We start from the raw sequence: 25,587 nt of genomic DNA, 5'->3' as shown, positions 1-25,587 counted from the left end.
ATTTGTTGAAGTCATTATGGTCAGTTGACATTTGACCTTGATGTTGACATTGGACCTTCATAAATTGGTTTAATTTAAACCTAAAAGTTTCTATAGATCATTATGAAGTGGTTGAACCGGTTTTGTTCACAACAGAGCTTCCGGCGAAGTTTGAAGTTTGTGGTTTCCACCGCGAGTTGAGCGCATGAAATCCACCCAACCTTGTCTGGATCGTTATTCCGCTCAAACCTCGCCGAACTGCCTAAGGGTGTCAGCGATCCCGATTGGCAGGCAAGTATCTTATCTCACTCTGATCGAACGAGAGCCAGGCTCGCAACATTCGACCTCGCATCACGTTTCACTTCACTCGTGTTGATTTCAAGTAATTCCGATCAGCCCTTCTCAATCCTCTCAGCCAAGCTCGTTGTTTGCCCGACTTTGCACAGCTCAACCGCAGCTTCGTGTGCAAATTGCGTCGTTGTGTATTAACTCATGCAAAAATAGCATTTCCGATTTTATTTATTATAACTAATCACTGTGGGCGGTACTTGACTCGATATATTAAACGAAAATAGCAAGTTGTCATTAAACTCCACCTGTAACAGTTGGTCAGTTTTTGTTACTGATTATGCAACAGTCGCATCTCGCATCAGCTTATTACATAAACTTGCGGAATTCACTGGCGATATTTCAGTTTGATTTGTTTATCGATTGCGGATATTCATCTGCACGTTTAAAGTCAACACACCGCGCGATATGGCTACATGCGAAATCCATTCAACAAAGATCTTGATTATGAGCAGCAGCGGTCGGGGCAGGTGGACCAGAAAATTCCTCGCTTATCTTCTCCATCTCTGATTTCTATTGTCCACCTCAATTTAGGCTTGTTAGATCTGTTATCATGCGATGCTTGCGAGAGCGATGAGTCGCATTCTCGCTCAGCCTCCATCAGACAATGCTTAAAATTCCGCACAAGATTTCCTCTCATAATTCACTTAGCATCTCTGATTCCCTTCTTGAAGAGCAAGTTATGTTTTTAGCAAATCTTTTGCTTTCATCGACAACTTGGTATCAGGTTGAAATTTGGTTACGTGCCAGTGGGGTGAAACAATTTGCTACTTGCCTCGCGTTTAGTTTAGAGTGATAGATACGTTGTTTTGGCAAAAATATTGTTTGCTTAGCGGAACATTGCAGTAAGTTATTGCTACAAGGTAACGCAGTCGATCGAGTGTAGTAAGGTGCTTAGAAACGTGGTAATGGCAGAGTTGTGGTTTTTCCAAACTGTGTTTTTTCCAGACGCAGTCTTAATTCGCACCCAACATTTTCTTGTGTTTTGTGATAGCAGGTTGTGTTGCGGAAGTTATTGCACATTTTGTTCACAAAATTAAACAGATAGAAATCAGGTAGCCTACATTAAATTATTCGAGTCTTATATAATTATTTGTTGTTACAATTAAGTGAGATTGGCGTAGTTAGAATGTTATAAACTGTGCACTTTATATGTGATGCTATGCACGTTCTACTTTCTTGGAGAAAAATGTTTTCTGCCAGTTTCTTCTTGTTTGTCCTTTTAACTTCAATTCAACTTGTTTCATCACAAACGGCAGGTAAGTCTTGAAATAAAAGCTGCTGCTGCCAGGCATAATGCGTAGACGAGTATTGCCCTTCCAGTAGTTTTATTATAAATATTCGACGTTTCGACGTCCCGTACAAGACGCCTTCATTAGGATAATGGCATCTCTTGAAACACAAATTTCTTATAAATCGACAATTGCAAAAAACAGCGATAACAAGATCGTGTGGCTATTAAATAATAACTGGCACTAACGGAGTAATAAAACTTGCATGTTTTTTTTTTAATTTTGTTATTTGTGCATCTTTCAAACCTGCTATTTTCGAAGGCGCAGATAACGTAAGTTTGTTATTTTCGTTTTGCTTATAGGCTACACTAGGGAGCGGAGATGTAATTTACCATTCTGAGTGACAGAAAATATCGTTGCCTAATTCCCATTTTGTTCTGTATTTATTGTTTACGTATAAATCCTACCAATGTTTTTTTATTTCCTGATGATTAAAACCGAACCCGTCTGACCCACGGGGATGTGCACTTGGACTTCTGTGACCTTCCAATCCCGATTCCTCTAACAAACGCAGTTTAATTAATTCCAACTCCTGCCAATCCTTTGTTTAAAGTCAGTGAACCACGAAAAGATAAAATTTCTGATAAAAAATGTCATCCAAATACCAAACGTGATTTTTTGCTGATGATAATTTAAATCTGGAAGGCTGGGGATTTAAACATGCTTGCTGACATTTTGTTCATCTGCTTGTTTCTATCAAGACAAGGATTGCATTGTGCCATGTTTTGAACAGCAACAGTTTATGCGGGGGAATTTATATGCAGGGTTTAATGTCGGATTGGTTTAAGACTACCAAAGTTTTGTCACAATACAAAAGACACGCCGTATCGCTCGGTGATAATTGTGATGTCAAAACTATATAAAAATCAAACCTATGCCTAAATCCAACGTGTTTGAGAAAACATAGTGTGGATGCCAAGATGCAATTTGGCAACGCCATTTGTATTTGCCCCAATACAACTTTTTTGAAAAATGTCACATGCCCCCAAAACCACACGTTGCACATATTTTGTTTTGATTCCTGCAGGTTGCGGGCCGACCAATCTCACTGCAGAGGCCGGGACTGAAAAAATAATCCTGTCTCCAAACTTTCCCAGTAATTATGGAGCAAGTCAAGATTGCTGGTGGATCATAAAACCTCCGGATGACCACATTATCGAACTCAGTGTGAAAAAATTTAAAACTGAATTCTGTTGTGACAAACTAAAGGTTTGTTTAAATTTATTTGCCCCATAAACGCACAATTTTACTGTTGCCTGTGTTTTTAGATTTACGACTCGTTCGACTCATCAACAGATAGAAATCTTATTGAAACTTTGGCGGGAACCGTTCAAGATGGGAGAACAATTTCATCACTTCAAGCTTTTGTGGCTTTAAATTTTAAATCTGATTCTTCCGTTCATTTTAGCGGATTTAACATAACTTACACGGCCAAACGTAAGTGTTTGTTTACGGTAAAGATTCCTTGAAAAATTTAAAACTGTGAAAATTGCATTGCGCATTTGTGTTAAATAAATCCTGTCGCAATATTTTTTGTTGTAACATGTGTTGAGGATCGTAGCAAAACTATCGTTACATAAAAAGATCAACGAGTTTAAAAATATGTGATAAAGTAAAATAATCACAACCGTTCGACGTTTGTTGTGCAATTCACTACATTATAATTTGCAATTTGTTTTCAGTATTGGCAGCCACACAAATCTTGCAAAATGAAATTCCAACCGCAACGAGCCCCCCACAACAAACAACAACACGATCAAGAAGGACAGGTAAATGCTACTTAATGAATAAGACTCACATAATTTAAAACCTTGCGGAATTTTGGAAAATACTGAACTTGTGATGTTGTTTTTTACATCCCTAACCATTAATGAATGGTCTGCAGTCCTGCTGTCCTGCTGTCCTGTTTTTTGCTCCACAAACTATGTTAAAATTAACAGAAATTGTGGGTTTTGTATGAGAAAACAACCGAAGATTTCCGCGAAGTTATCAGTCTTCCAAATGTCTTACCCAATAAAACCAGTTTGCCTTGGATTGTGTATTGTTTCAAGTAATTCACCAACATTGCTATATTTCAGGTGGTGAATGCCGAGCAGATGTCATTGCCGAGTCAACAGCTAAACTTATTAACCCTCCTGGCCATCCTGGATTGTACCGAAGTAACCTCGATTGTGATTGGTTGATAATCCCTCAAGATGGAGAAAGGGTGCAAATATCTATTGGATTAATTGCCACACAAATATGCTGCGATATTATTGAGGTAAACAAGATGTGTGCTGTTTTGTTGTAGAAATATGTTTCAAACACTAGTTTAACTATTTTTATTGTGTGTAACTTTTTATGTGATAAACTTTATGTGTTTCAGGTTTTCGAGGGTGAAGAACTGCTTGCTCGGTTAAGTGGCCGCGTTTTAAACGTTCAAAGATTTGTATCGTCCAGACCAGATTCTCCAATTAGAATCACATTTAAAACAGATGAGTCTGTCAATAGAGCTGGCTTTCGGATGGTCCACAGAAGTGGTAAAATTATATTTAAGTTAACTTTTTACAAATAACATTAGTCACAAATAAACAATAAAATCATTTCTGTTGTTTTGTTAACATGTTGATGGTCATGTTGCAAAACTAAACTCAATTTCTTTTTATAGTTTCTGGCATTGGACAGGTTCAACCACTGTCACTTCATGGTAATATTTATTTTTTCAACGAACATTATTTTTTGCTTGTGTAAACTCACTTCAGTCATTTTTCAGCTGTTTGTGGTGGAAATTTGATTGCAAGTCGTCGGATTCAACAAGTTACTTCACCTAACTGGCCTTCACCGTACCCAGAATCTGTCCAGTGCGAGTGGACGATCACTTCCAGCCTTACACAACTCTCAGTGGAAATTGTTGTGGATAGATTGAACACACAAGAGTGTTGCGACTTTTTGGAAGTAAGTGAAATGAAGTTAGTTTTTTGGATTTGTAATTACTTAACCAGTTTTGATCAAAATTTACAGCATGTCGTTTTTGTGGCCACTAAAGTAGCAATTTTTTAGTGGAAAAGAAACATGTGTGACAGCATTCAAGGTATGTTTTGTATGTTCAGATTCACGGTGATGGCTTTCAAGTTGCAAGGTTGAGTGGAAGTGCATTCCGTCGCAGGTTTGTGATGAACGACAACGGACGGATTGTATTTACTGCAAACTCAACAAACCCAGGCACTGGATTCCGCATCACATACCGACAAGGTTTTATAATTGTTGCATGATTTCGTTTAGTAAAATTAATTTGTGTTCCAATTTTCTTAAAGTGTAAAAATTAAAGGTTGCTTGCCTGACATATTTCATGTTTCAGTTGCCAGACAAATAATTACAACCACTCCAAGGTCAACTGCAGCTGCTACACAAGTTGCCGTAACAACTGTTTCCACAACAGGTCCGTTGGTTTCTTGCTTCAGTTTCATGTTAATTTCTCACTGACTCAGACACTGACATTGTAATTATAGTTCAACCGATAACAACATGCAGGGAGTCACGGTTGAATGCACACAGTGGTCGCCCTACTCCAATTATAATTTCCCGTAGTATCGGCGTGTCGGAAAGTTCAAACTGTTGGTGGACGATCATTGCACCAACGTCGCAGTTTGTTCGTGTCATATTCACCAAGTTCCAACTTGATGCCTGCTGTGATTCAGTCATTGTGAGTGTGGATGGTTTGTTAATCTGGATATTGAGTTTTTAGTTTGCAAGTTTGCAATGTTTCAGCTGGTGCCACAAAATATGGATATGTGTTGCTTGATTATTTATCGGACACATCTGTGACATTGAGAAAATTTTGAACTAGAAGCATGGCCTAAAAATTGTAGATGCCCATTTTGACAAGTGTTCGTTTTAGAAAAATAGAAACCAATGTGATTAAATGAAACATAGCATTGTTTATGCAACACCATTCAATCCAATTATTCTTTTGCAGAATGACTGTAACATTTACATTTGGTCTTTTGCTCACAACATTTATTTAAGCTAACCTTAAATTAAATTTTGTTTTCTAGGCTTACAACTCTCGGACCCAAGGTCATGTTGAATCATTAATTATTCAAGAATTCAATGGAAATGAACAAATTCCACAAGCTGTGTTTTCTGAGCGAGATTACCTTACGTTATTTTTGCACATTGACACACTTAATGTGTTTCGTGGATTTGAGGCCCATTTCGATGCTGTCGGTGAGTTGCTATCCAAACTACTGGGGAAAATTTATCCTGAAACATTTTGTCTTACACTTTGTGGCAATAAAGAACATGTCTACATAATCATGCAAGGTGGTGAAAAATAAGTGTTGTTGTGCTCCCTGCAGATTGTTAGATCAGCAAAAAGTCATAAAATATGTTAATATTATGCAATTATTATGATTCTTTATTATTATTTCCCAACTATGCTGTAAAATTTTTGTCATTATTTCATCATAATTTTCCATGTTTCATTGCAGAAAGTCGATGTGGATTTGATTACAAGATTTCTGAATCGCGGGTGAATGATTTAAATTCCCCCAATTACCCTGACAACTACCCGTCATCGACTGAATGTGAGTGGAAAATATCGACTGAACCTGGAAGAGTCGTCCAATTTACTGTTGGAGAATTTTCAACTGAACCTTGTTGCGATTACCTCGAGGTGGGATTTAAACTTTAAAAAACAAAAACGCATGTTGAGAATTTTCGTGAGCCAGTTTCGTTCAGAACAACCACTTTTTTTCTTGTTTATGTAGAAAATATAACTTACTGTCAAACAAAAATTGATGCATGGGAATTTACTGTTTTGTTTAATTACTCCAAATACATCGTTCATACTTTCAAGGAATTTGTTTTCAGATATTTGATGGTGGTCGGGCAGTTGAAAAGTTACGTGGAACATCCTCAGACAATCAATACGTTTCTACCGACCACACCGGGTTCACCCTCAGGTTTTCTTCCGACAAATCTGTGGAACGGAAGGGATTTCGAGGTGTTTATTCGTCATGTAAGTGATGTCTGCCATGCCAAGATATTATTTAGTATTTAGGTTGGTTGAGGCCAAACGTCAGCCACACAGCATCTAAGTTACATTTTCTGAAGAGACTTAACCAGTCTTAATGTGCACTCCACACAAATATGTGTAGTTTTGGCTTATTATAAACCTAAATATTGTTTACAAAAGCTATTAAATGTAACCATGAACTGCGACTCCTTACTTGATATTGTTGACTAAAAATTTAAAATATTTTCTTTCAGGCATTAAATCAGTTAGCTTTAGTTGGAAATTGTTACAACAGTGGTAACATAATAGAGAATGGTTACCAGAATTAAGTTGAAGTTTAAACAGAATATTGTTTGTTTTTATAGCACCAGCTGATGCTGTAACTCCTCTCACTGTTCCATGTAAGTGGATTTTCACATTAATTTGCTGTGTTTAAATTTTTCTGTCATTTGAAGTTGAGTGAATCACTCACTGCGCTTATCAGTAATTTATCTGCACAATAATCTCATGCGAGATGTTGTAGCTGTCTCGGAATGATTCACCAAATTGTTGATTTATTATTTCAAGACGAACATAATTTCACCATTAAGTGCAATTGAAATACCTTCACACAATGCAGAATTGCTAATATTAGCATGTGAACCCATTAGACCTTTTCAAATTACTTCAAATTGACACAAACATAACAGAGTAGACTGAATGCATGTTTAGTGTCAATCAAATTTAAAGTCCAAATTTTCTATGCTGTAAAGGCTCTTCTTTCAACTTGCTCTTATATCTTGACTGCTGTATGACATATTTTTGCTTATTGGTAATACTGACCTCAATTTTAGCTGATTGTGGATTTGAAACCATGGCAACCACAGCACCACAAAATGTGACATCACCAGGTTGGGAAGAAAATGTTTACGAAATGAATCTGGATTGCTATTGGACGATATCTGTGTCGACGCCCGGATACCAAGTGTTTTTCTCAGTAGTCGAGGGCAGGACTGAGACATGCTGCGATTATGTCCAGGTTAGACAGTGGGGAATGGTTGATATGTTTTGTTCACCACTCACATGGTCATGTCAGCACTTAAATAAAGTTAGTTGATCCTAAAATGTGGCAGGATGCAATCATGTGCCAAAAAACATAAATGACACCAACTTTGTGTTTACAGCAATAAATAATGCAATAACATAAACAAATATACAATAACAAAACAATATGCATTTATATTGGAACGATTGATATGCATTACCTCTGTCAGTTTGTTTGGCATTGTGTAAAATGGCACTAGCTTACCTTTATCAAGTTTATTAAATATATTGATTGCTACATTGTCATGCAGGTTTTTAACAACGACATTGGATCTGACACATTATCCGGTCATTTTACTTCACCGGTCATGTTTGTTTCGACCAACGGAAGTCTGAGAATCTTGTTTCATTCTGATGCAACGCAAGCGTTCCGAGGGTTCAGGGGGTTGTATTATGAAGGTGAGTGTGATGTGCTGCCCCAGCAACCCCACATGCATAGTTGTGATGTGTAAAAGTTTATACTTGGTGCAGCAGTTTGGGAGTTTACTCCATGTAAACAAAACAAGTTACTTTATGTATTGATTGAACTGATCCTTAGTGGCTGCACAAAAATGGGGGTGACCTTGAAAAAAGTTGCTTTAAACTAGTAATACACAATACTAAACTGAGGCTTTCAGTACACTTAAACAGTCTGTGTTTTTGGTTATGCAATATAATACATAAAAATCGATTTCACTGATGAATGTCACCCTTTGTTCATAGTTATGGGTCCCCTTCCTTGAAGGGGACACATCTTGATTTTACTCGATTTCTTTTTTCTTTTTTTTTTTTCTTCCCTGAAGTTTGTCCACCCCTTTTTGCCCTGAAATGTTTGATGGATTTGGATGAAACTTTCACAGATGGTAGATATAGTTATGTAGATGTGCCATCTGCTTCGTTTGTCATGATAACCCCAGTATTTACCCCGCTAGCCCCAAAAATGTAAAATGTGGTTTGTGCGCACCACAAACGTTAGTTTTGTGTGATGTTATAAAGGCAACCATATATTCATTCCTAGTGTTTGTGGGTTGCTTGGTGGATGTTTTTGCAGTTGACATTCAGGGGGTGTTAACAGCCTTATGACGTCAGAGGCATCAACGATTGTTGCTCAAAAGCCCCTCCAGTGGCCAAATGTTTAAACATTTGCCGATTTGGACAAAAATTTACAGGACTGTGGATTGGGTTATTGTGATTTGATATTTTTTTAGTTTTGGAGTAGAGACCAATTATTTACCCCACTAGCCCCCCAAAAAGGGTGAATTGTTTAAGTATTGTTCAAATGGGATGAAATTTGGACAGTTTGTCCATTGTGCCATTGTTAGGTGTTGATTGTTGTTTTCCAACCTGTAGCCCCAACATTTACCCGCTAGCCCCCTAAAAAAGGAGAATTTTTTAAACAATGTCTGAATTGGATAAAATTTGGAAAGCTTTTAGAGTGTGCCATTTTTGGTGTTGATTCTTGTGTTCTGCCCTGTAGCCCAAACCATTACACCTAGCCCCCAAAATAGGACAATTTTTTAAACAATGTCTGAATTGAATAAAACTTGGTCAGCTTGTAGTGGGTGCTATCTATGGTTGTTGATTGTTGTTTTCCAACCTGTAGCCCCAACGTTTACCCCCTAGCCCCCTAAAAAGGGGGAATTTTTTAAACAATGTCTGAATTGAATAAAACTTGGGCAGCTTGTAGTGGGTGCTATCTATGGTTGTTGATTGTTGTTTTCCAACCTGTAGCCCCAACATTTACCCCACTAGCCCCCAATGGGTGATTTTTTTTAACAAAGTCTGAATTGAATGAAATTAGGACAGCTTGTGCCATTTTCCAATAATAGCAGCTGATTGTTGTGTTTTAGTCTAATTTTTCGCTATTTACCCCTTCATTTTTCAGATAGAACATACAATAGAAAAACCTTTAAAAATACGCAAATGGAAGAAAATTTAGATAGTTTGTACGCCACATAGCATGTTTGTTTATGCTCAGTACCAATCATTGTGTTTGACCTTACAATACCAAACTTTCACATGGTTATTTCTTGAAATGCATTATTTACAACTTTGCATGTGTGGGGACCCATGAGTTTCTGCGTGCAGAAACAACTAATGTTATAAAAGACAGTGTGTGATATGGGACCCAATATAAAATAAGTGTAGGGAATATTATTTTTTTCAAATAGGTTATAGTGTATATGCAAGGGCAATATGTGCTAAGCCACCCTTCTAGTTTTTTATGTTAATGCACAATGTTTTGTGTGATGTTATGTTACAACTTGTTGCAGGTCCAACACCAACGACTCCACCGTCTGCAATCAGCCTCAGTGCTTCAACAGGTTTGTGGTAAAGTTTCTAAGCAAATAATTTAGACTGTCAACATAACATTCATCAATCTTAACGTGAATGAGGATTTCTGTCTTCACACATAGTAACATATATTAACAAATATTTTATTTCAGCCTCCTGTGGGGTTGTCGCTTCTGTGAAGAACATTAGTCAGCATTTTACATCGCCCAATTATCCCGAGTCATACAGTGGAAATGCAATTTGTGAATGGACGTTAATATCCAATGATCCGGACGTTCTTGTTCGATTGACCTTCACTAATTTTCACACTGAGCCGTGCTGTGACACTGTTACGGTGAGAGTTTGATGGATTGTGTTTATATAGTATGAGAGAAAGTGGGTGCAGTATGCATGTGTTAACATTTATGGGTATAGCTGACTGCAATCAATCTTTGTTTACTCAACCATTGATTGTGACCAAATGCTATTTTATTTCATTTTTAGTAACCTGTTTTAGTGACTCCCCCTTTAAGACATTGAAACAGTAGGTGAACTAGATTCTGTTCTGGATCCAATTGGTGAAAGTTTAATTCTGCCACACTAAAACTTTAAACAAAAAACATCAACATCTGTAGGATAATTATCTGTAATTCTCTTGTTGTGAAAACTTTTTATTCTACAGATATTGGAAGGTTTAGATGAAGTGGACGTTCTTCGTGGGACAATTTCTTCGCCTGCTGAGTATATTTCAAAGGGAAACAACTTTACTGTAAGATTTCAATCAGATTTAAGCGACCATCGGCGTGGGTTCAATGCTTCTTTTATTGGAAGTAAGAATCATTTAATTTAATTTTCATATATTCCCACATATTTACCACCTGATACTGTATTTCAGTTTCCAGGTATGATGTTGAAACCACGACTGCACCACTGTCAGCAACACGACCAAGTGGACAGGGTAGGTCGGGGTTTTGAAACGATATTTTACTCTTGGGTTTAACATGATGCTAAGTTGGCTTTAAAGGGATAATACTATTGCACTGGTTTCAACATGAAAGTTATGGCTTTTTTTGAAAGTTATTTTGCCATTTAGCCATGTTGTCAGCAAACTGTTTTAAAGCTGCCTAACATACAGATATTATGTTTGTTGTCATAGGAACATAAAATATTTCTCCTAACTAAGTGTTGAGCCATAGAATGTGTGGTCTATGTCTTGTCACAGCTTCACTAATGAGACCTTATAAGTTGAAACAATGTGGACTGTCTGCTTAACTAACCACAGTAATCTGACGAATATGTTTAGATTGTGGATACGAGATCGCTGCATTTGAAACTCCCCACGAATTTATTTCCCCCGGTTGGCCTGATCGCTACCCCTCATCTTCCAATTGCAACTGGATGATCTCTGCGCCGATCGGGTGGACGTTGGTTCTCAACTTCACTTCATTCGACACTGAACAATGTTGTGACATTTTAAATGTAAGCTCATACCAAACAGCTTAACATGATAAAGCAGGTTTCAACCACAAAAAATTTGTTAGTTTAATGGTGAAAATAACGTGATATATATTTTTTTATTTTAAACGTTTTGACAAATGCTTATGCCATCATCAGTGATATCTTAAAGCACGATTTACGTCTATTTGAGCCATTATTTTCACCATTAAACTTATGAACAGATCCGTATATAGTGTACAAAATATTGATTGTCAGGTAAACTTTGAATTTTTTGCAGATCTCTGATTCGACCGGTAACCTAGCAACGCTCAGTGGTTTGATGACATCAGACCTTCCATCAATAGTGACATCACAAAATGAGTTGTCTCTTAGTTTTGTGTCGGACAAAAATATCCGCAAAGATGGTTTTACAGCCTTGTATTCAGCAAGTGGGTGATAAAACATAATAGTTCGACTTTAATAGAGAATATTGCAGATTCATTTCCAGGTTTTCCATTAGAGATCTATACAAATGTTTATTTCAACAAAGTTTACAACCGCTGGCTCATATTATTTCATGGCTGTGAAATATTAGACATCCAGCCCTTCAAGCCTCGTTGAGTTGAGTTTGTTTCGCTTGGTGAAAGCTCATTGATTCACTTCATTTGATTTTTGTGCTGGCCAGTTTAAAGTCATATTTGTTATTCTCGTGTATTCTTAAGACATGTAGTTTTAGTTTGAACAAAATAGAAACACACGACAAAATTCATTGTTTTTTCAGTTCCCCCTCCGACTACAACTCCAGCCACCACAAGTAAGTTTACACATTTCAGCATTTGCAGGATTCATAAAATAAACTTGCTTCATTTCAGCTCCTGCTTATGTCTGCGAGGAAACGTTAAACATCACACAGAACACACAAGTCATCACATCAGAGGGTTTCCCACATTATTATGCAAGTTCCACAAACTGTACATGGACACTAGTGGCAGCAGAGGGTGAAAGGATGCTTCTCAATTTCACCACAATATCACTGGAGACTTGTTGTGATTATATTGAGGTGGGTACAAATAACACAGACAAGCATGAGTTTAACTGTTAAAGATTGAAAAACTGACAACTGTGTAAGTCATATTGTATTTTCAACATTGTATTTCATCCAACACCATGACTTGCTCTCCTATGGTATTTAAAGTTAAATGTCATTGTTTTTTTTTTAAATGAACACAATTTCCCAAATTTACTGTCTTCAACTTACTGTATTGCTTCGTAGAACCTAGTTGGACCAAAATAACTGCAACTGTTCAATAAAAGAATGACAGAGAAATTCTTGCAACTATAAACTACTTTTGCATTTCCAGATATTTGATGGCATCGATGACAAAGTTTTGGAGAAGATTTCATTTGAAAATCTTCCGACCAATCAGATTTACGTTTCATCGGGTCATGTGATGCGGTTCCGCTTCATTAGTGACATCAATATTGAGGAGGACGGCTTTCAAGTACAAGTTCAAACTATTCAAGGTCAATAATACAAGTTTGCCGCTTGGATCTGTTGTTCGTTTGTATTCAGACCTCTTTGAAACAGTGAGATTATTTAAGGACATTTAATTTTATTCCACCTTTAATTTTTTTTTGTTATTTTATATTTACTTTTTTTATTTTTAAAATCCGCAGTTACCAATGGCGTGAGGGGTTCTATTAAAAAATATTAAATGGGGCCTTTTTAAGAGGGATGGGCCAAAACTTTAAATGTTCTGTTTGGGTCAGTTAAAAACAGCAATGCTCGGTACCGAGTACTCAGTTTTGGCCCGGCCAATCCCTACTTTTCATAGAATAATAAGTGACTTATACCACCTTGTGGCAGTTTGTGAAGTCAAGTGGGTAATTTCTTTTTTGCAAATTTCTGCTTGTTTGTTTTTTCAGGACTACCAGCTTACAACTGTGATGCTCGTATATTTATTCCATCGACTCCAATCAAGTTAACATCGACAAACTATCCGAACAATTACACAACGTCTGTCACCTGCAACTGGAATCTTGAAACAAGCTCAGGTCGTCGCGTCGTCGTAAACTTCACCGACTTTCAAATGGAATCGTGCTGCGATTATGTTGAGGTTGGTTGGCATGGCAACTGAGGTGATTTGCATCCAACTTAACATCAATGATGTGAAATGCCATGGTAACGTGGAAATAAGTTTTTTTCTCAAATAATATATGATTTATTGCTGTCAGATGCCTGTTGGTTTGGTTTAAAGGTTGTTCAGCACTTAAACCAGGTTTGTGCAACCTGCACCTTGATTAAAAGTTGTGCGGCCCGCAGAGACGCCTGGATTTCAATTGTACTGACAAACGAGTCCAACTATTACATATTTTTGAGCAGATTAATGCGTCCAATGCTATTTTTCTGCGACCTGGCAATATGTGGCTATAATGAAATGCGAATTTTACTTGTATTTAAGCATATTTGACATGCAGCAAAGTCAAGATTTTTTTATTATGTTTAGATTTTTGATGGTGACGATCGTCGGCTTGTTGCCAAACTTGACATGCACACTTTCAAGTACAGCAAAATATTTGAATCAACCTCCTCGCAAATGTCTGTGTCTTTTTATTCCGACAAAACCATCACTGGTCGAGGTTTTAAGGCAGACGTTTTCTCAACATCAGGTGATGCTTGTGTGTTGCTCATGTAATGTTTGATGCAACTTATAGTTTATAATATGTCTCTCAGAGACAGAGACAGTCTCTGTATAAAAGGATAAATGCAACATAACCAAGGATACATTTTTCAATTTTTACTAAAGGTTTAATGGTGAATATAAAGGTCCAAATAGACGTAAAAAGACGACATGCTTTATAATTCAAATGTTTGGGCAAATGCTTATTCCATTATCAGTGATTTGAAGGCCACGTCAGTTACACCCGTTTATATACACTTGAGTCACCTATAGGAATGATAAAAAGGTGCGAAATAAGCGTCACATAAAAACGATAGATAAAAAGGTGCGCAGAAGCGAGGTGTAAGCCACCTGCATTACTGAAGGTAGTTTGTAAATGTTAAATTTATCCATTTTCATGAGATAAAAAGACTTTGATAAAAATAACACGGACTGAATATTGCAGATGAGTATGTGGTTGACCCTGGAGCTTGTGGTTTTACGGGCGTAGCGAGCAACACATCAACTTACTTCCACTCGCCCAATTATCCGATGGAGTATCCGGCCAAATCTGAATGTCACTGGTTGATTGCGTCATCAAGTCCACTCGAGCAAGTAGAGCTAAATCTGCATGATATCAGATTCGAAGACCAAAGTGATTATCTTGAGGTAGAAATGTGAGTTTTTGATTCACCAGAGTTTTGTGTTTACAACTCCAGGCTTATTTCACATTGTAAGTATTTTTTAAATGAAAATTAAACATAAAAGTTAACAGTTGGTGAAATGGGTTGAAAAAATCTTTTTCTGTAAACTTTAAATAGGTTTACGAAATAGTTCTTATTTAAAACTTTGAATAGTTTTGCGCGACCAAACAACTAGTTGTTGCTCTTCTGTTATTTCACATTTTGTTCTCCTCACAGCTGCGTATGTTGCTGCAATTAACCAAGTTGCCACACAAATGTTGTGTTCAGGTTCGCGACGGTCGATCGCCCTCTGCTCCACTGCTTGGAGTAATTCAACGAGATTTCTCCCAACAAGCTGTCTTCTCTTCAACAACTGGAGCGATGTACATTAAGATGAGGACAGACACAAGCAATCAGTACAGAGGATTCAATGCTTCGTACAAGCTAGGTGAAAATGTGAATAAAATTGAAAGATTTTGCCGTTGGATTTGTAAACTAAATGCTGGTCGGTGGGTTTCAGGGTTCAATATTAAAACAAATCTACATCTGTGCATCATTAAAGAACCTACTGTGCTCGAATTGAACAGAAAATAATGTTTACATTGTGTAGAGTTGTGGCGATGTCTTATACCTGATATACTTTAAAATTATTAAACAAAATTATACAAATCTATATATTCTCAAACACCCAGCCTAGGAATAAGAACTTTTACTTTTCACCAACACGATGTCATCCCAAACATTAAGCATGTTGTGAAAGCCAAAATATAGTGCACCTCCATCTGTTAGACTGTGCAGCTATAAGCCTCACTAATATTTACCGGAGTTTCCAGTGAAGTAAATCTGACACTTTTCAGTCCCCACGGAGCGATCTTGTGGATCAACTTTGCACGCGCTGGATTTTCCTACTCAAATACGAACCAGTAACGCATCAGGGACTTACCCCAACGGGGAAAACTGCATGTGGACGTTGAAAGCGGATGAGGGAAAGATAATCGTCCTTAACTTTACTTTTATGGAAATGGAAATTTGTTGCGACAAAGTCCAGGTAAAACTTATTTGCTTCCAAACTTAAATGACGTCCTTTTATAAAAGCTTCGAGCCAATATATGATAAGTAAGACACCTACACGGCCTAATCAGTGCAGCTGGTGACGAGAGATAGACCGTATTGGTCAGTGTAGCCACCAAACGGCACTCCAGTTTGTTGCCATTTGGGCGCACTGTATGCAGCTTATTGTATTTTGTGAAATTTTTTTTGCCATGAGTGAATATTATGTCAACAAGCCAAGTACAAAAACATTTTGTTCCGATATAAAGTTTTATCGGAAAAGCACATTCATAAAGAAATAGATTTGGCAGGAATAAATTCTACCTGTTCAAATGTCATTTGGTCATTTGGTGGTACAGATTCAATTTTTCACAAAGTTTGTTGTTTACCAGATATTTGATGGACAATCTGAGCGATTTATAGACAACATAACATTTTTCGGACTCACTTCACCCCTGGTCTACAACTCATCCAGTAATGTGATGAAAGTGAGGTTTATATCGGATGACACGATAGGAGCAGCGGGATTTGTTGCCAATTTTGTCCAGGAACCAGGTTTGCAACCAACAAACCTCCACATGTACATTTTCTACCAACAAAATCTTCTTCCCAGCTCCTGATGCACCAGACAGACACGCGTGTGGGTTCACTTGGAACGCAACTTCCCAACCTGTCGAGTTCAATTCTCCACTTTTCCCGCTCAACTATCCTTTCAACGCCGAATGTCATTGGCTGATCAGGTCACCTGACAAAAACAAGCAGGTCCAGTTAGAAATCCTGGATTTCAGAACAGAAAAATGCTGCGACTTTTTGAAGGCAAGTTAACTTGTCACATAATTTATGCATAGTTACGTCATACAACACTTTATATAAAGGTTTATGACGGAACAAGCACAAGTGCACCACTGATTACATCCCTGTCTGACGTCATAGAGCCTGGTAGTGATGTCATCACATCAACTTCAGGGTCTTTGTACTTGGAGTTTGTGAGTGATGCAAGTGGGAGTTACCGAGGGTTTCTTGCAACGTTCAAGATGGGTGAGTGGCTATCACGTGTTGGACCGTGTTTAAGGAAAATTTTAATACAGTGATCCCAAACTGTGGGTCGCGAAAAACATTCCGACTATAACATTTTGCTTGTGCCTGTAAGGTGTGTCATATAAGATGGTGTTTTTACAGAAATCGTCCTGCACCAACGTGCGCTCTATACAGATGATTCAAGTTACGGATAATCATAACTTAGTAAACTGAAGCTTTCAGTACACCTAAATCAATCTGTGTTTTTCTTATGCAATGTATTTGTAAATAATATCGATTTCGCCGATTTATTGGCATCCTCAGTTCTAAGCAAGAAGTAAAATATGGATGTCATATAAATTTCAAATTTAAACAAATCGATTAAAATAATATTACGTAATTTCTAACGCTTTCGTGTTTCGTGTTAACAGTTGAAGTGGAGAGGAAATACAGCAACAGTTGCTACTCGATAATGAAGGCTTTCACAGACAAAACACCGGTGGTTGAAGTTAAAGAAGTTACTTCATGCTCCCCTAAACATCAGTGTCTGACTGTGAAAACTGTGGCTGACGCACAAGTGAAGATGAATGGAGATTCGTTTGAAGGTATGTTGGCTTTTACAGAATAACTGTGGCTAACATGTAAATTGTGGTCGAATGTGCACATGTATTCAGTGCTAAACAACACTCCTCGCATTCTATATATAAGCGTTTCTCAACTTGGGGCTCGCGGCTCCCAAAGGGGTCCCCAAGCACTTTTGAGTGGAACATGCAACCCCACTCGGGAAGATTTTGTACAAATTGTCCCCGTGACTTCTTTTCAGCATAGTAACTTCACAACAGTTTGATTAAGAACAGGCGCAACAGCATGCGCAAATATATACATTTAGGATTGTGTTTGTGGATCTTAAAATAAAATGCACGAAATATTCAAAAGGTCTTTGATGACATGTGCCATAACCACAATGTTGAGTTTTCTGTACTGCAAAAAGCCGAACTGTTACAATGACGTTTGATAGCAAATATACGATAAACATATTATGGTAGTAAAACTTTTTTTATGTGTTTGTAAAGGGGTCGCGTTGTGGCTATCCCTAAATGGGGCCGCAAAACAGAGAAGGTTGAGAACCACTGCTCTATCTGCATTTACCTGTCAGTCTACACCCCTAAATGTTTTGTTAACACAAGCGATGTGTCCGATGTTCAGCAACTTAAGTTTAGAATGGCTCTAGCTGCTCTTTGACCCCCAGTGCCGCGACTGCACCTGCCTAAAGTTTTTATATTCCACATTCAGCAACTGTAAGATTTCTATGTCGAACAACACTAATGTATAACTCCCTTGTATACTTTGAATTAGGCCGGGACTATAGCAAATATTGAGAATCCACCGATCCATCTGCATAAACCTCATGGTGTACACCCCTAAAGTTTTTTCTTCTATTTCACATTCATCTGCATGAACCTTATCATCTGAACCCCCTAAAGTTTTTTTTTTTTTTTTTTATGTTCAGCAACTGTCACTTACGGAGCTTGTATTCCATCAATCGCCTGCCCTGTGACGTCATGTAGCGACTTGATGACGTCATTACGTGGTATCGACCTCCCGTTCACGATGAACTTTACGACTTGTGAGGTTGAGTGTTGTGATGAGGATTTGTGCAACGATGATCAGCCCCCGCCCACAAGTGAGTCACATTATGTTGGCAGATTGCTGCTTATAACTATCCCTGTAACTATCCCTCTATACAAAATATGCTCGGCAGACGATCAGCGTCGGTGAAAACTTTTATTTAAGAAACAGAAATATTAATTTCGCCTATTTAGAAGGCATCGTCAGTTGCCGTCCTATTCCAATGGAATATGTAAACTGATTCTTGTAGTGTGTTACGACCATAGGCGTAGAGTTTTAAAAAATATCGGGGGTGCGACTTTGATCTTCGGCGCCGATACCTGTACCACGTCCAGTATCTGTACCCGTACGATAACTTAGGTGGGATGGGTCCAAATACCGACACCTTCACATTATTTTGCAAATAGTCACTTGACACAATTTCTTCGTGTTGATGCGACATTTGCTGTGCGTTTGAGAACTTCTGCGCTACTGAAAAGGCGATTTTCCGAATCAGCAATTTTAACAATGATTTAATTTTTAAGTAATTTGTTATGGCGGGAAATAGCAGTAGAATCAATTCATGTTCCAATATAGCTGACTATGTATTGTTGACGCCTACACTGAGGTCACTTTGGATGAAGTTTAAGTCTTTGCAGTGCTTTAAAAACGTACATTAAACCCAGCTTGGGAGTCGTTAATGCAGACAAGCACAACATCTATAAGTGGCTATAATAAGCACCTTGTATTGTTTAATGTTGGCGCGTGAAATTTTTTAACTAAGTAATTCATAATAATTTATTGCAGATAGTTATTGCGCCGAATAATACTAAAACGTTAGTCTATGTGTCATGTTTATGTTACAATAAAATCCCGATTATTTCGAAACAATGTAATTGTTGCATTTCTACCGATGTCTGTACAATCAATGACATGACTACAAACGCATTCGTGTTGAGCTGGAAACACGTTTTTAAACCGACGTAACTTGAACGAAAATGCGATACTGACGTTATTCAAAAGTCACAGCCGGGGGTGCGCGGCAACCCCACACCCCCGTACTCTACGCCAGTGGTTACGACATTACACTTATAACTATCTGTATTAAAAACCTTGCTTGAGAATGTGAACCCGGCCCGCTGGCTCAGTTAGATGCTTCATATTTTGTTCAGTCGCATTCTGAAGCAATACAGATTGGCGTAATTTAACATTAGCAATATATTCGCTCTTGCAAGTCATTATTCTCTGTTGGAATTCAAGCAACAAATTGCTTGTTACGCAGAAGTAAAACAAAATTACTATTTTACAGCCGCAACACCGACCACTTTACCAACAACTACAGCTCTCCCGTTGACAACAGACGAATACGGTAACATATGTAGGAAATGATAGATTTGACCGAGACATCATGGTTGTCGGGTTGGGTATAAGCAACAATACGCGTTGCTATGATAAAAGTGTTTAATGATGTCGTGAAAAACTGCGGTGGACCGGAGATCGCTGTACGAATTATAAAAGATGCGAAGTTTGAAGATTTTTCATTTATGGATAAAAACGTAACAGCTGTATGCCGATAATCTTAGATACACTATTCACGGTTTTGAGTAATGTGAGCAAAAAATCAGAGCCAGTATTTTTGTGTAAAACATCAATACGTTTTCATAAGTCGCTAAAATGGCCGTCATCATGGTTTTAAAAATAGCACTTGTCGAAACGTAGTTTTATACACAAATACTGGCTCTAATTTTTTGCTCCATGGTGATAATATTTCCTGAATACAATGAGTCAGACATGATATTTTGCTCAACCTTGAAATATTTGTGAAGGATGCTGGAATCAAAGAAGGGACGTGATGTTTCTGCTCGACGGTTCCGGTTCATTTACTGCCCTGGAATTCATGGAAATCTTAAAGTTTGTCAACCAGTTGGTGGAGGGATTTGACCTTGAATTGACCCGAGTAGGTGTGATGCAATTCTCACACTGGTACAGACACAGGTGCGGTGATCGCTTGATTGAAACTGAGTTGTAGAAACTTCCCCCGTCTTTTTCTATCTTTTCCTGCATGTTTTTAGTCGGTTTTGTGTGAAAGGTTCCCAGTTGGGGGTTGATCGTGTTTGAGATATTTTGAGACGCCTCTTCTAATTTCTTAAGCTTTTTGTGTTCTTTTTAGACACTGAATATGCTTGTATAAGCGAAATATATTTGTTCTATATAAGATGGCGGACTGATTTTAACCTCGAAACAGACGTTCCCAAACTTGTGATACATAATGTTAAAGGTGGAGATCGTTGCAAGAATGGCAACAGAACACGGAAAGATTCCCAGAATCTACTTACTAGGATTTATTCCCACTGTCCATATTTTGTTTAATTCACTTCGCCAGCCGTCCAGAAGCGCTCTCCTGTAACTGAACTCGTATTTTCCTGTTTAGACCGATGACGACACGAGCACAAACACTTCTGAAGACTCACATTTATTTGGGGCAGTACAGCGACGCTGACCAACTGCAGGTTTGTAACACGGGGTTGTGGTTGTTATGTTTCACCTCTCACCTACTTATGTTGATACTGATCGGATGTTTGTTACCAGCTCAGCTATAATGCAATATTTAAATATACTTTGTATATATTTGTGTGGAAATCTCTGTTAAGTAATCCGTGCAGACAACCGCTTGGTTTTGGCAATGGGCGGTTGCGTTAAAGTGGGCAAATGTCTACTTGCTGGTTTTAATTGTTGGGTTTTGTGCAATTATTTAATTTAAGTATCTTATTATTGAAATTTATATTTTATGTCTATTTATTATTATTACGTGAAATTGTTATGTAATATTTGCAGGCGGCGATTTCAGGCATCAACCATCACGGCTACACAACGTACATCGCACATGCGATTGAGAAAGCCATTAGTATCGACTTTCCCCGCGCTGGCAGATTCAGCGATTCGTGCACGAGCAAAATTATTGTGGTGGTTTCAGACGGAAAGTAGGTTCCACTCTTGCGTGTCGACAAACTTTGAAACTAAATTATCGAGGAATTTTGCGCATTTGATTTTTGTTTTGTGTGCGGTGGTTAAGCCGTGAATCGAACCTGCAAGCTATAAGTTTTTATTGGTAACCATATATTTGTTGCAGGGCAACTGACGCAAATTATCTGCCTACTACAACCGGCCTGGGGAGGGCGCTAGGGTTCAACTTTTTTGCTGTTGGGATCGGCGACCGCGAGATGCGGGAATTACAGGTTTGAATAATTAAACTTGACCTCCTCAACAATATCTAACTGACTCTGTGTTTCAGATCATAGCGAACGGGAAAGTTGGAAGCGACGAGCGACTTTTCGTTGTCCCATGGGCTGATCAGCTGACAACCGTTGCCAGGCAACTATCAGCTGAAATTCTCATGTGATTATCGGGGATTTCCCAGACACTTTCCGCTTTTTATTTATAAATCTTTGTACATTGGCATGAACCCGCCCCACAATGCTTGGCGCGGGAAAAATACAAAAACTGCTTCCGGTACAGAAGTGACGTCACGCGTAGTTGACTCTGTCGTCACATGACGTCAGGTTCACCGATTCGTCTGTTTCTGCATCTGTAAACACGAAGTGACCGTTAGGTAGTGATGACGTAATACATAGTGACGTCACACAGGCTTACTGTTACGTAGGTACCAGCCGTCGTCCTTGACGCGTTTGTAAGATCGATTGAGGCAACCCTGAAACGAACGTTGATTGGTTAATATCGAGCGTTACCATGGCAACTTTATGCTTACTCTCTTCCACAAGAAAATCACGAGAAGCGCTAAACTGACGACAACCACTAATCCGGTCAGGATCATAAACACCGTTGCCTTGGAAACACCCTGTGCCGGATCCGAACTGCCCGCTCCTGGGATTTGCTTAGGTGGATCTGAAAACAGTTTGTTACACAATGGGACAAATTCACAGCTTGCAGCAACATCTACCTGTGATTGGTTTCCAACAACATTGCCTCTCAGCTGGTCCGCCACAATCCTTTGTGACGTCATATAGGCCATTACATATCGATGAAGTGTGTTGACACGTGCCTCCTGATGACGTGCAAGGGGAATCACCAGCTTTCCATGACGTGATAGTTTCGTCACTCGGGGGACAACAAACTCTGTAGTCTGGTCCCTGGCAAAGATCAGCCTGCGTGGTTCCATTACAGGGGATTCCCACACGCTGACATTCACCGTATGACGTCACGCAGTTCAAGTCCAAGTTCGGCCATTGATCAATGGTTGCTTCGGCTGGAAAATGAATTAAGTGATTAAATCTAACTTTGTCTAAACTACATTTTTAATCCGCAACTCACATGGGACGCAGCATTTCCTCACTTCCGGTCCAGCACACAACCCGGTTACGTAACTTCCGCTTGTGCAGGGGGAGTGGTCGGCTTGACACACCCCCCACTTCGCGTCACAGCCTGAGTCGTGCGCTCGCCAATCGACTTGTTGGTTCGAACCTTAGAACAGAATCGTTACAGACATTGTTACTCCACAACCACCGCACTTGTGGACTTACTTGGCAAACAGCACATCCGTGTTGACGGCCCTCCACATGTACCAGACTGGTAAACTCCCTCGCATGGGGTAGAGCTGTGCTGGCATCCCCCCAAACCCTGTAGACAAGATTCGTCATCTTTCAACCACGACAACTTCGTATCTTCATCTGAAAAAGGAAAAGTATCACGTGATTGTGTTCACGGTGTTCTGGAGTAACCCCAAAACTGATTGGCTGATTCCACGATAACATGGAGTTTATAGATGTGAAATCTAGCGCAACTTTTAAACATACCTTCACCGATTAATATATGCTTAAGTGTAAAATTTGCATTTAGAGAATATTAAGTATGCTTGCTTTGCATAAGTGAGCTCTCATATTGCGCGCTGCATTTTTGTTGTTAACTGAGACACGTAGTGCAGAAATACAAGACATTACTTGGTGAGCAGCATCTTCTGTGGTTTGGTCCCCCGCATTGCGCAACATCGAAAACTCCATCACACGCTGAAGTGTCGATTTGACAAACGCCGTATTCCAGTTTGCAACCTCCGTCTGATTCGATCCACGACTTCTCCGTTTTCTGGCCTGAAACAATTTTATAATCGTAATTGTTTCGTTGCGAGAAATTTGAAGTTTCGTGATCCAGTGGTTCTCAACTAGGGTCTTTGGCCCCCAGGGGGAGGGGGAGCACGAGCTGTATTCCGGGGGATCACGGGTGTAGCCTCACCAGAAACACCCACTTAAAATCAGTCATTTTCTTTTACAATGGGCAGAAGTGAGTGTGTGCTGCAAATATCTTTATTTCCTAACACACTTTATCCATATTGAGGTTTGTCATGATTACAGTTTGTTGTTTACTCTATTCGACTTGTTTAAATTCGAAATTATTACCGAATTCCCACACGAGTTTGCCATTTACGATTTTTGGAGGGGACCACAGATCTTACATTGTTATTTGAAGGGGCCACGAGGCCCAAAATATACTTTTAGAGGGCCACGGTCCATGAAAGGTTGAGAACCGCTGGTGCAGACGCATATTGTCCCTGACTCTAAGCATTATTTAAGTTATTTCAGCGATTGCACTGATAGTAAATGTTACTTGGAATGCAGCAGATCAGCTGTGGGTTTCCGCACATTCCCGGTGCAGCAGAATGATCCTCTGCGCATTTATCTCCTTCGTCTTTCGTCAAACAACTCCCGTAAGCGTTTATACACAAGACATCTTTCTGTACAGACTGTGTCGTCATAATTATAGCTGATGACGTAACGCTTTCCGTAGTAGTGGTGGCGATTTGAGTTGGGGACGGCTCTGTGAGAAAATATACAGGTCGTCTTCATCAGGGTAAATAACACTTAACAATTGTTGTGCGATTCAGATCCAACAAAGATTCACTTTAACGTATATATACGGTGGGCAAAATTACCTTCGTCAATTACAGCTGGGGTTGTTGTTTCTGTTGTTGACGTTGATTGATTTCTGTGTGACGCTGTAGTGACATCTTGTGACAACACGCAGGTGAGCAACAATGATAACACGACTATACGAACCATTGCACACAGGATGTTTTTACAACACAACCCTAATTGATAGAATCCTGAAGTGAAGAAACAGAGGTTTTGCTGCACAACAAATTAGAGCAAAGTTACTTTGCTGTTTAGTAAAAGCGTCGACCTATTTCGCAGTAAATCTTGCAGGCTTATAAAACGCTGGCTTCATACAATGCATGTGTCACCTTGTCGCTGTAAATGTAATTGGCAGCACATGTCAACGTACAATACACGCATCTGTGGTTTGTGATAAACGCTGTCACATTCAGTGTTCCCTGCATGTTATGCTGTTAAACCAACCGCCGTTTCCTGAACAGGTTTGGATAAAATGTCTGAAATGCCGTCGTCGTATAGAAAGAGACACTTCAAGTTGTTGTCGTGTTTGTCAATATTTTTGCGAGGTATTATTTGCAGATTTTGGTGGAAAATCGTTTATTTTCTCAATTATAGGCCTACTGTTTCACGTCGTGTATCAAAACACTTAAATAAATGCCGAAGCACAACTTTACGTTAAATTTGTTTAAACGTGACAGTTTGAAATACAAAAAATGAGCAACAACTTTGTGTCTGGCTGCGCCGACTTGCTTTCTTTTGCTCAGTCAGCACTGCTGCTGTCTTATGCATAATTTATTTTGTTCCACGATACAACTGACCTTGTAGGTAAAGTAGAACTGCTCAAATCTTGCGTCTTGCTTAGCTTAAAGTTTTCTGACCATTACAAATGTGTGTAAATCCCATATGATCTACTACCTGTCGTGATAAAAACAGACGCATGCCGTATAGAGCTGTAGCAAGCCACCTACATTAAAACAATGCACTGCATACGTGTTCCGTAACAAAGCTATTCACTGTTCTGTGTCTAAACCGGAAAACAGCAGATACGCTCGCGTCCGCCTTTACCACGTCTGATTAATGTTACGTCACAATTCAACCATCGATCTTTGGAATAATCCCTCCCCCAAAATCCGTTCCTAATGCCAATTGGAATAACACACGCGCGTACACTTTTATGGTTGGCGTTCAACGTTCACTTTTAAATACTTTTTTCGGTTGAGTATTCCACAATTAGTTCGTTAGTATGAACTAGTTGCATCGCACATACCCAGTAAGCATTTC

At 38.8% G+C, this 25,587-nt stretch overlaps 2 protein-coding genes and 1 long non-coding RNA gene across 4 annotated transcripts; 1 reads left to right on the top strand and 2 right to left on the bottom strand.

The window, feature by feature from the left end:
* Window positions 1-2,590: 2,590 nt before the first annotated feature.
* LOC145205138 (cubilin-like) lies at window positions 2,591-23,365 on the top strand. Of its 2 annotated transcripts, XM_080077790.1 has the most exons (41): window positions 2,591-2,828; window positions 2,888-3,056; window positions 3,302-3,388; window positions 3,698-3,879; window positions 3,985-4,138; window positions 4,267-4,305; window positions 4,372-4,553; window positions 4,709-4,850; window positions 4,957-5,037; window positions 5,108-5,301; window positions 5,654-5,825; window positions 6,089-6,273; window positions 6,471-6,618; window positions 6,981-7,016; window positions 7,449-7,633; window positions 7,950-8,097; window positions 9,951-10,001; window positions 10,125-10,306; window positions 10,634-10,781; window positions 10,847-10,909; window positions 11,255-11,430; window positions 11,687-11,837; window positions 12,170-12,202; window positions 12,261-12,448; window positions 12,750-12,912; window positions 13,315-13,505; window positions 13,896-14,058; window positions 14,515-14,717; window positions 15,020-15,179; window positions 15,589-15,779; window positions 16,174-16,336; window positions 16,395-16,597; window positions 16,657-16,819; window positions 17,230-17,403; window positions 18,309-18,482; window positions 19,716-19,775; window positions 20,233-20,401; window positions 20,838-20,916; window positions 21,242-21,387; window positions 21,537-21,642; window positions 21,699-23,365. In XM_080077790.1, the coding sequence occupies exons 1-41, from the start codon at window positions 2,592-2,594 to the stop codon at window positions 21,804-21,806; spliced, it is 5,949 nt and encodes a 1,982-aa protein (XP_079933916.1). In that variant the 5' UTR covers window position 2,591; the 3' UTR covers window positions 21,807-23,365. The 2 variants fall into 2 exon arrangements, with proteins under 2 accessions (XP_079933916.1, XP_079933917.1); XM_080077791.1 differs by lacking the exons at window positions 20,838-20,916; window positions 21,242-21,387; window positions 21,537-21,642; window positions 21,699-23,365 and adding an exon at window positions 20,577-20,684.
* Window positions 13,867-15,617, bottom strand: LOC145205144 (uncharacterized). Its single transcript, XR_013853602.1, has 3 exons — window positions 15,553-15,617; window positions 14,967-15,175; window positions 13,867-14,675 (listed from the first exon to the last, which is right to left on the bottom strand). It is a non-coding gene; the product is annotated as an uncharacterized LOC145205144 (long non-coding RNA).
* Window positions 21,817-25,245, bottom strand: LOC145205143 (uncharacterized). The gene is made up of 9 exons (XM_080077797.1): window positions 24,348-25,245; window positions 24,023-24,232; window positions 23,362-23,508; window positions 22,945-23,091; window positions 22,736-22,885; window positions 22,365-22,670; window positions 22,173-22,309; window positions 22,058-22,115; window positions 21,817-21,992 (listed from the first exon to the last, which is right to left on the bottom strand). Exons 1-9 carry the CDS (start codon window positions 24,472-24,474, stop codon window positions 21,931-21,933), a joined length of 1,344 nt encoding a protein of 447 aa, XP_079933923.1. The 5' UTR covers window positions 24,475-25,245; the 3' UTR covers window positions 21,817-21,930.
* Between the last annotated feature and the right edge of the window lie 342 nt (window positions 25,246-25,587).

Source organism: Phallusia mammillata, chromosome 8 (genome assembly GCF_965637545.1).
Source record: "Phallusia mammillata chromosome 8, kaPhaMamm4.hap1.1, whole genome shotgun sequence".
In the NCBI taxonomy this organism is placed as follows: Eukaryota; Metazoa; Chordata; class Ascidiacea; order Phlebobranchia; family Ascidiidae; genus Phallusia; species Phallusia mammillata.
This window is presented reverse-complemented; position numbering and strand designations above follow the sequence as displayed.